The following is a 9,636-nucleotide window of genomic DNA, read 5'->3' on the forward strand; positions in this document are numbered from 1 at the left end:
ATTGTGTTAGAAAAACTGGTGGGCTGTGGACATGTGGCAGGTATGTCAGTGTGCAGGGAGCCTGTGATGTGCAGCAGTAAGCTTGTGAGAACAAAAACTTGCGGACATGAGGACCCTGAGAAAAACGTTGGTAGATATGGGTGGCACATAAAAAAAAAAATATTATTATTATTATTATTTACTGATATGGCACCAAAAATTGTATGCAGTGCCATTCAAGAATTACATTAGGATAAATAACAAAACAAAATTACTATAAATGTAAAAAGGATACAGGCGCAAGAACCAAACTGAAAAGAATTATGCAGAAACATTAAAGTTCTTAGGAGAAGCAATCCATGACCACATGCAGACAGATGGGATCAAAGTCACTGACTACAGTATATCTCAAAGTGGGAGCAGACAATAGATTGCAAAAATGCATGGTGAGAACTAGGGGTGTATCTAGGGGTCCAGGCGCCCCTGGCAAATTAAGGGACTGGCGCCCCCATATTTGAAATAGGGAAGGTGCATGTGCAAAAAATGGACATGATCTTGTGGGAAAGGGGCATGACCATACAATAGTTCCCCCAATTCAATTGACGCTACACAGTAGTAACCCTTATACACATTATGCCCACACAGTAGCTGTTCCCTTTACACATTATGCCCACACAGTAATTCTTATAACACTGAGGAGACATCAGCAGTGCCTTGCCTGGCTGAATAGGCAATGCCATCCAAGGCCAGGTAGTATAATCAAATAGTAGTGCAAAGTAGTGTAGTGCAGTGTACTACCCAGTGGTGCAAGTAGAAAAAAAAATCTTAGTGGTACTGTGTGCATATGTAATGCCTTTTGATAGTAAGAGGGTAAAAAGTCTGGTTACGGATCAATGATCTACAGTAAGAAGGTCTACAATGATTAGGTCAACAACATATGGTTGACAGTGAAAAGGTCGATGTGAACAAAAGGAAGACATGGTCATTAGGTCATCCTATGAAAGGTTGACACAGGAAAAGGTCGACAGGTTCAAAAGGTCAACACATGAAAAGGACATGGAAAATGACTGACACAGGAAAAGGTAGATGCAACATTTTTGCATTTTTTTGTGTCATTTTCGCCGACCATATGTGTGTCAACCATTGACATGTCAACAATTTGAACTGGTCGACTTTTTGTACCTATTGACCATAAGCACTGTCGACCTCTCATAGCTCGACCTAATGACCATGTCGACCTTTTGACCATGTCAACCTAATGCATGTCAACCATATGGTGTTGACCAATTGACTGTTTAACTAGGCACTGTAGATCTATTGACCGCATACCAAACGGCTATAACCAGGATGGTTACAATCCTTTATAGTACTTTCTGTCTTTTTAAGCACAGAGGAGTGAGAATAAATATGCAAATAATGTGTAAAATGACATCAGTTTTCTCATGGAAGAGTAATATATTGTACTATATAATACTGAGCGCAAGAAATGTTAATCCACTGAAAAGCAGGAACGTTTGCCATTGTGCTAGAAGTATTCTATGTAATTGTTCTTTTTGTAAAGTTGTTGTTTTTTGTTTCTGTATAACGTCACTGTCCTTCTTCTCAAATCTGTGATCTGATAATCCTTTTCCATTGATCTTTTTACATACATACAAAAACCTCAATAGAAACCTTGAACTGTGTTCCACATCTACTCTATGGCTCCCTCTAGCTACTGTATGTCATATTATAAACAGGGCAGTAGGTGTGTGCTTCCTTTCCTCTCTCTCTTTCTCTCTCCCTCTCTCTATTTTAGCCAATAATGAATGTCTGCCCCCTTTTGAACTGCAGATGTTGTCTGACTGACAAAAAAGGTATAAATATAACCTGAGGGGCAGTGAGAGGAGGATCAGCATAGTGTCTGTCTGGCTTCATTTGAAGGTAAGACAGAAGCAATAAGAACAGCTGAGGCAGCACAGGAGCTGTCAGATTCTATCATCCTCTCTTATCCATGGCTTGCTTAGATAAATGTCATTGCTCTGTAGACAACAGGAGGCATGGGAGTATTTTATACAACATTCTGAAAAATGAGGAACACAAGGACTCACACAATAGCAAGACAAGGAAAGAAGAGCACACAGGGGTGTATGGAGCTGGCTGTTCTTGTGGATCACAGAAGAAAGTCAGTCTTAAAAACCCACAGGTATCATGCAAGGCAGCTTCAGCAGTGCTTATGAAGACCTTAAGGTTTGTCAAAAGTGTGCCCTGCTTTCAGGAGCTGCCCCTGGATGATCAGCTGCTGCTGGTCAGGCGCTGCTGGGCTCCCCTCTTGGTGCTGGGACTCGCGCAGGACAAGGTGGATTTTGAGACAATTGAAACATCAGAGCCGAGTATGTTACAAAGAATTTTAACCAACAGACAAGGCGGGGAAAGGAAGCTGCACCAAGAGCATCAGCACCCAGAGACACTGAGAAATAACCTGGAGCAGCAGCACAGGCACACAGAGCTGCCTTCTGCAACAGAGATTCGGTGGATCAAGGAGTTTTTAGAGAAGTGCTGGAACTTGGCCATTAGTACCAAAGAATATGCTTATCTAAAGGGGATTGTACTGTTTAATCCAGGTAAAGTCTCACATCTTCAATGTTCAATCGCATAAGAAATATGATACTGAAGTTTGCACAAAGCCTGAGTTTTGTAGATCGTAGTACAGTAAATGTAACAAGCACTTGTGTATATTTAACATGCAGTAGAATACATTTAATGTAGTTATATCACTGTAATCGCTTATGTGATTCTACTGTTTTACAGCCTTTATATGTTATTTTAGCTGAGATCAATTTGTATCAATATTATTTATTTTTATTTTTTATTATAATCTGTCCAAAGCTACAGTATGAAAAGTGAATTATATTTTATGTCTTTACCTTCAGCTGTAAGAACATTGTGATGAAAAAGAAATCTCTCTCTCTCTCTCTCTCTCTCTTTTCATGCAGTATTTAAAGAATCATTACAAGAACTATGGTACAATCAGATCATTCCTCCTGCACTACTACTATATATAATTCCAAATGTACTAATTCAAACAGCAGCTTCATTTTTCTTATAGCTGCCATAGCTTTGAGTAGATAATACGTGTTGGTAATACTAATCACATTTTTATTATAAAAAGTTACTGGGGTCAGCTAGTGTTAATGTGATCATTAGCGAATGGTAACACATTTCGCATGACAATTGGGTTTAAGAAGTTACCGACAAGGCTGCCATTGTTACTAGTGCTTTAAGTAAGAGGTGGTGTGTGAGCTGCTTTTTCACTACTGTTCCAGCGGTTAAATTATCGTCTCTCCTGCATGTTCATTAAGAAGATAATGATCCAATGCTGTTTGACTCCCCTCCCCCCCAGGACCGACCATGGGTACACTCTGTTTAGATTATATAGAGTCTCAAGGGACAGTCAGCGTTGTGTACGCAGCGCTGGCTATCCCGAAGAACTCCACATATCCAGCACTCAAAGGAAGCGTGAAATAACGTGAAAATCACATTCATGCAGTGGGTTCTATGGAGATTACATTGAAGACTCTATAATACTGTAGCTACAATACCTGTGTACTGTACGTGATTGACAGACAGCGCTGTCCACTGGTACAGTACCAACAATTCCATCTCCCTCTCCTTACCGCTTTACCTGGCAGTTGCTTCTAGTGTCCGATTAGAAATAGTTTTGCCATTACGCTACAAATTGAGAAAAAATGTCTTATTCAGATATGCTTCACCCTTACTCAACCAGTATTCTCACCACTGAAACAGAACACATACACTTTTCGGTAAGCGATAAACTTTTTGGGGGTCAGCTAATTGGATCAGGTGCTACCAAAACAAAAGCATGGAGAGTTATTAATATCAACCAGCGAGATACATTTTTGTTGTTGAAATATACAATAATGCAGAATGGTTTCTTTGGGATTTTTTTTTTATAAAATAAAATCACATTATTATATGCAATCAGGTAAATGATAAATGTATCAGTATTCATTTAAAATACAGAGAAAAAGGACCATAGTGTCCTGACTGACATTCAGCAATAATATATTACAGTATATTTTGTCAGTTACTGTGGGTGCTACGTCTGTCTGTCTGTCTGTCTGTCTGTCTATCTATCTATCTATCTATCTGTCTACCTATCTGTCTCTGTCTTTCTATCTATTAAATATATATATATATATATAGAGAGAGAGAGAGAGAGAGAGAGAAAGAAAGAGAGAGAGAGAGAGAGAAAGAAAGAGAGAGAGAGAGAGAGAGAGAGAGAGTAGATGAATGATACAGTGTGAGTACCAACATTTTGGGGTTGTGACAATGGGGTTCACAACCATCAAAAGTTGGTACTCATGTTGTGATTTTTGTCAATATACCTTGCCTTTTTTAAAGCCTTTGAGTGCCGCTGTATCATTCAACTACTCTGCATTAATAAACTCAGAGTGCACCGGAGCACCTTACAGCATAGTGGAGTGCCAGGCTATCTCTACATTATATATATATATATATATATATATACAGAACAAGAGCCGGCACTCTAATGCTATATAATCACTAATTGCGTCTGGTGCCCTCCAGGTGTATTTGGCCCCAATAGTTCATTCGCCGTAGATACTACAGAAAGGCGGCACTCATAACGTATTTGTAAAGAAAGACATGGACCCCAGGATAATCCTGACCTGGGGTCCATGTCTTTCTTTACAAAGTCGTTATGAGTGCCGCCTTTCTGCAGTAAATATATATATATATATATATATATATATATATATGTGTGTGTGTGTGTGTATATATATATATATATATATATATATAAAATTTGCTTTAGTCTTTCATCTATATTGTATCAGAACACCACTATCCTCTGCAGGCAAGAATATTTCTGTTTGGTATGACCCCTCGCTTTCATGCACCTGCAAATTACTGCCAGAGTAATTTGAGCAGCTTCCACTGTGTTTGTTTAAAGATATTTCAAATGTCTAATGATTGTCCGTCTTTTGTAATTTGCAGATTTGCCCGGATTACACTGTGCTCAGTATATCCAGGGATTACAGCAAGAGGCACACCAAGCTTTAAATGAGCATGTAAAACTGATGCAGCGGTGGGAGCACACCAGATTCACTAAGTTGATTATAGTCCTCTCCTTGCTCCAATCCATCAATGCCAACTCCATTGCAGAACTGTTCTTTAGACCCATCATTGGCTCTGTGAATATGGATGACATGCTGTTGGAGATGTTGGGTGCAAAAATATAGTAGTGACCTACTAACTTCCTTTATGTTCAAGTGATACTCAAAAACAATAGGAAGTGTACATAGGGGGTAATTCCAGGTTGATCGCTCACTAGCAGTTTTTAGCAGCCGTATAAAAGCTATGCAGCCACCCACTGGGAGTGTATTTTAGCTTAGCAGAAGTGCAAACTTTTTTATCGCAGAGCGCCTGCAAAAAATGCTTGTGTAGTTTCAGAGTAGCTCAAAACCTACCCAGCGCTTGCGATCACTTCAGACTATTCAGTTCCGGATTTGACGTCACACACACCAGCCAGCGTTCGCCCCGCCATGCCTGCGTTTTCCCTTGCACGCCTGCATTTTTTTTGAACACTCCCTGAAAACGGTCAGTTGCCACCCAGAAACGCCCACTTCATGTCAATCACTCTGTGGCAACCAGTACGACTGAAATGCATCGCTAGACCCTGTGCAAAACTGCATCGTTCGTTGTGCCCGTACGTCGCGCATGTACATTGCGCCGCATATGCATGCACAGAACTGCAGTTTTTTAGCCTGATCGCTGCACTGCGAACAAATGCAGCTAGCGATCAACTCGGAATGACCCCCATAGTTCTGACTTGTCCAATAGGGCAGAAGCACAGTTAAACATTCAAAAAATTTGTTCTATGACAAATAAACGAAACTTATTTTTTATATTGTCTGTTAGGATACATGAATCTAACCAACACTTACAGAATCAGTTGACATTCTGTATAATAAATAGCTTTCATGGTAGTATACTTGATATACAAGGAATTTTATCTTTCTAGATAATTTTACAGTTAAAAAAAATGTGTATAGCATAGAGGGATTTTAAAAACCTGCTTTTTATCCCATATAATTTTTACTATATTAACATGCAATCCGGTTGTTCAGTAATAATATGCCTTCAGAGATATGCCATGGATTGTTCCAATTTTCATTGGATTTGTAGCAGTGATTATAAATATGCTGGTAAAATTATGTTTGTTATGTCTGTACCACTATGTCCTACACAATGTGGCAGGCCTCGGAGCCAAAGTTTATATATGTAAGTTCAGCTTTAACTTACTGTACTTATTGTATGCTTGTGCAAATGAATGTGAGTCAATAAAAGTACATATTGTGCCAACTGTGGTATAGATTACCATGAGGGTGAGCAATCTAATAAGGGCTACATATAATTCATTCATTTGCGAAAATGAAAATCATTTTTGATTGATTTTTATCATTATGAATGGTATAATAATTAGGACTAGCAGACAAGCAAATTTCTAAACAATGCCTATTTTAATAGGTCATATACTGAGGAACACCTAGGTGCATTTACTACCATACAGCCTTCAGCATATATAGAAATATTGTTTTACAATATTGCTAAATCACACCTGAGTTTTTTCTTGATTATATATGTATGTTAAATATTTTCCAGTTTGTGTGTTAAAAACTGTATTTACTTAGCAGAAAACTCTCTGTGAGATGTTATTGCTTTCTTGTACTTTCAATTTTGAATGCAAAACCTATGAAATTGTTTCAGCTATTGTGTTTTAAAGTAATGTAAAATATGTAACTTATTGTTTTTACAAAGACAGTATTTTTTTATTGTATAATAAAACATTCTTAAAATCAGTCAGTTTTACTTATTACTTATAGATTAGCCAGTATGTACCAAGCAGTAAGTTTGCTCTGTTATGCAGGGTTAGTGACATAAAACATTTTGTTAAAGCACATAAAGTCTTAATACATGCTGCTTTCAAATCTTTAAACTGATCATTCCACTAGCAGCACAGAGGTTATAAGGGAAACCATAAATTAAATATGTGGTATTGTCACTTTAATTGATCTTTAATAAAAAATAAAATTTGTATTAACCTACCTCGCTGATAAGGAAGAGTGGGACTCATCCTAAGCACTGCAGGGCATTAAAATGGTGTTTGGTGACTTATCTAAACGTGTTCTCTTACAGTTGCTGTCGAACGGACATGGCAAGAGGTGGTGCTTAATTACTCGTAATTAATCATATCAGACTCACAATTATGTAATTAACACCTGTCTCATCATTTGAAAACTGCTGTTCTTTAAGTAATGTGACCCCTCTAAAGGTGTTTTCTGTTTAGTATTTTCCAGGTATGACAAGAGATGTAGGAATATATCCCCCATCATGGCTTCAGTAAACTCTGTGGACCTTTACCTGAGAGAGGAGTGTCCACTGTTTTAAATTATGTGAATCATTATTTGTTACTATCTGGTGATCACCAGTAATCATGAGACAAAGACCTCAAAGGGGCCATATCATTTGATAACCACTAGACAATATAAACCAGAAATGTAGAAATACTGCACAACCTGGTGGATGGGGAGGGTAATAAATGTGTGTGCATTTCCTCTTCCTGGGAACTTCACACATGCGGTCATACAGTACTTGCTTGAAAGAGGGGCCTCCCTCTCACAATGGGGGTCATTCCGAGTTGTTCGCTCGTTGCCGATTTTCGCTATACTGCGATTAGTCACTTACTGTGCATGCGCAAGGTTCACAGAGCGCATGCGCTTAGTTATTTTACACAAAAGTTAGGTATTTTACTCACGGCATAACGAAGCTTTTTCATCGCTGTGCTGATCGTAGTGTGATTGACAGGAAGTGGGAGTGTGCGGAAAAATGCAGGCGTTCGAGTTGCAAAACGCAGGAGTGGCTGGAGAAACGGGGGAATGGTTGGGCAAACGCTGGGTGTGTTTGTGACGTCAAACCAGGAACAAAAAGGACTGAGCTGGTCGCAATGGCTGAGTAAGTCTGGAGCTACTCAGAAACTGCTAAGAAATTTCTATTCGCAATTCTGCTAATCTTTCGTTTGCTATTCTGCTATGCTAAGATACACTCCCAGAGGGCGGCGGCTTAGCGTGTGCAATGCTGCTAAAAGCAGCTAGCGAGCGAACAACTCGGAATGACCACCAGTGTGCCTTCTTAGTAGTTACTGTATGTGATAGCATTCACCAGATAAAATCATACTGTGCTATATAAGAAATAAAGTAGTCTTGAGATGGTGGGGTTTCTAATGCCCAGAACTCAGATCATGACATGAATCCACACAGATGTTTGCCTCATTTGAGGCAATCGGTCATCTCTATGTTATACCTGGTTGAGATAACATGTTGATCCTATACATTTAAAGCATTTAATTTGCTGACATAGAAAAAGAAAAAAACACTATAATTTTATAGTGCAAATTTTATTATAAAACCTGCTTGATTTCCGCAGTTTTGGAGTGGTGGATTAATGCCAAAGCATGTACCACAAATAATTCCTTTGTGGTGGATACAAAAAAATTCTAAATTCTCACATTTGATTTTAGTTCACTTTTTTGCTATTTCAATAGAAAAACACTTTTTTGGGCCATTTTGGGTAGATTGTCTTTGCCTTGTGAAGAGAAAGAATCATAAAATGTGAAGTATTCTGAAAAAACAAATACATAAACTCTTCTGGGTACTGTGTAAATGATTACTAATACTGATGTTGGAATGTGTCATGCCTAAAAAGTACCGTCTGTACGCAGGGCTGCATTCAGGTGGTCTACAGTGTGTGTGCGCGACCTTACACATTACAATCACATCCAGGAAGGATGCGGCTGTAGTGTGATTGACAGCGGCGACAATCGGGGGGAGTCAATGTGGCATTGGGGGGGCAGGGCATTCTGAACGAGGTCAGGCTGGGACCCCGGTTGGGGTGGATGTGTGACATCAAACACAGCCGCTCCGATTAAATAATGGAAGTGGGCTGCCTGACAGAGCAGTCAGTCTGCTCTGGCTGGGGTCAATCTTAAATCTGATACGTCCGTAATCTAATTTTGGATGCATTGGGAGGCGGCCTAATACATGCTGGATGGCCTTGCCTTGTGCTGGGTGGCCCTCAGCATGTGAAGATGTGAACGCAGATCTGGCTGCATATAGGGGGTAATTCCAAGTTGATCGCAGCAGGATTTTTTTTAGCAGTTGGGCAAAACCATGTGCACTGCAGGGGGGCCCGATATAACATTTGCAGAGAGAGTTAGATTTGGGTGGGTTATTTTGTTTCTGTGCAGAGTAAATACTGGCTGCTTTATTTTTACACTGCAATTTAGATTGCAGATTGAACTCACCACAAATCTATCTCTCTCTGCACATGTTATATCTGTCCCCACCTGCAGTGCACATGGTTTAGCCCAACTGCTTACAAAGTTCCTGCTGCGATCAACTCAGAATTACCCCCATAGAGCGATCTGCGTTCATCTCTGAACAACCCGCCTAGTCTGACCCTTTTTCTTTTATAATTTTTGTAACTTGAACCCTATTTGATCCTTAGTACTTTGTAAGGATATTCTTATGTCTATCCCAAGCATGTTTAAATTGTTCTACTGTTTAAGAATTTACCACC

The 9,636-nt window shown here is 39.3% G+C and overlaps 1 protein-coding gene across 1 annotated transcript; it reads left to right on the plus strand.

Moving 5' to 3' along the window:
• Nucleotides 1-1,823: 1,823 nt before the first annotated feature.
• On the plus strand, nucleotides 1,824-6,817 carry NR0B1 (nuclear receptor subfamily 0 group B member 1). The gene is made up of 2 exons (XM_063957355.1): nucleotides 1,824-2,579; nucleotides 4,996-6,817. Exons 1-2 carry the CDS (start codon nucleotides 1,970-1,972, stop codon nucleotides 5,238-5,240), a joined length of 855 nt encoding a protein of 284 aa, XP_063813425.1. The 5' UTR covers nucleotides 1,824-1,969; the 3' UTR covers nucleotides 5,241-6,817.
• Nucleotides 6,818-9,636: the final 2,819 nt, after the last annotated feature.

The sequence above is a fragment of the Pseudophryne corroboree genome, chromosome 2 (genome assembly GCF_028390025.1).
Source record: "Pseudophryne corroboree isolate aPseCor3 chromosome 2, aPseCor3.hap2, whole genome shotgun sequence".
NCBI classification, from domain to species: Eukaryota; Metazoa; Chordata; class Amphibia; order Anura; family Myobatrachidae; genus Pseudophryne; species Pseudophryne corroboree.

Excerpts from the sequence above, each read along its gene's own strand:
- NR0B1 (XM_063957355.1), top strand. The coding sequence starts at position 1,970 with ATGGCTTGCTTAGATAAATGTCATTGCTCTGTAGACAACAGGAGGCAT. Across the intron at positions 2,580-4,995 it reads GATTGTACTGTTTAATCCAG|ATTTGCCCGGATTACACTGT; the intron begins GTAAAGTCTCAC and ends TGTAATTTGCAG.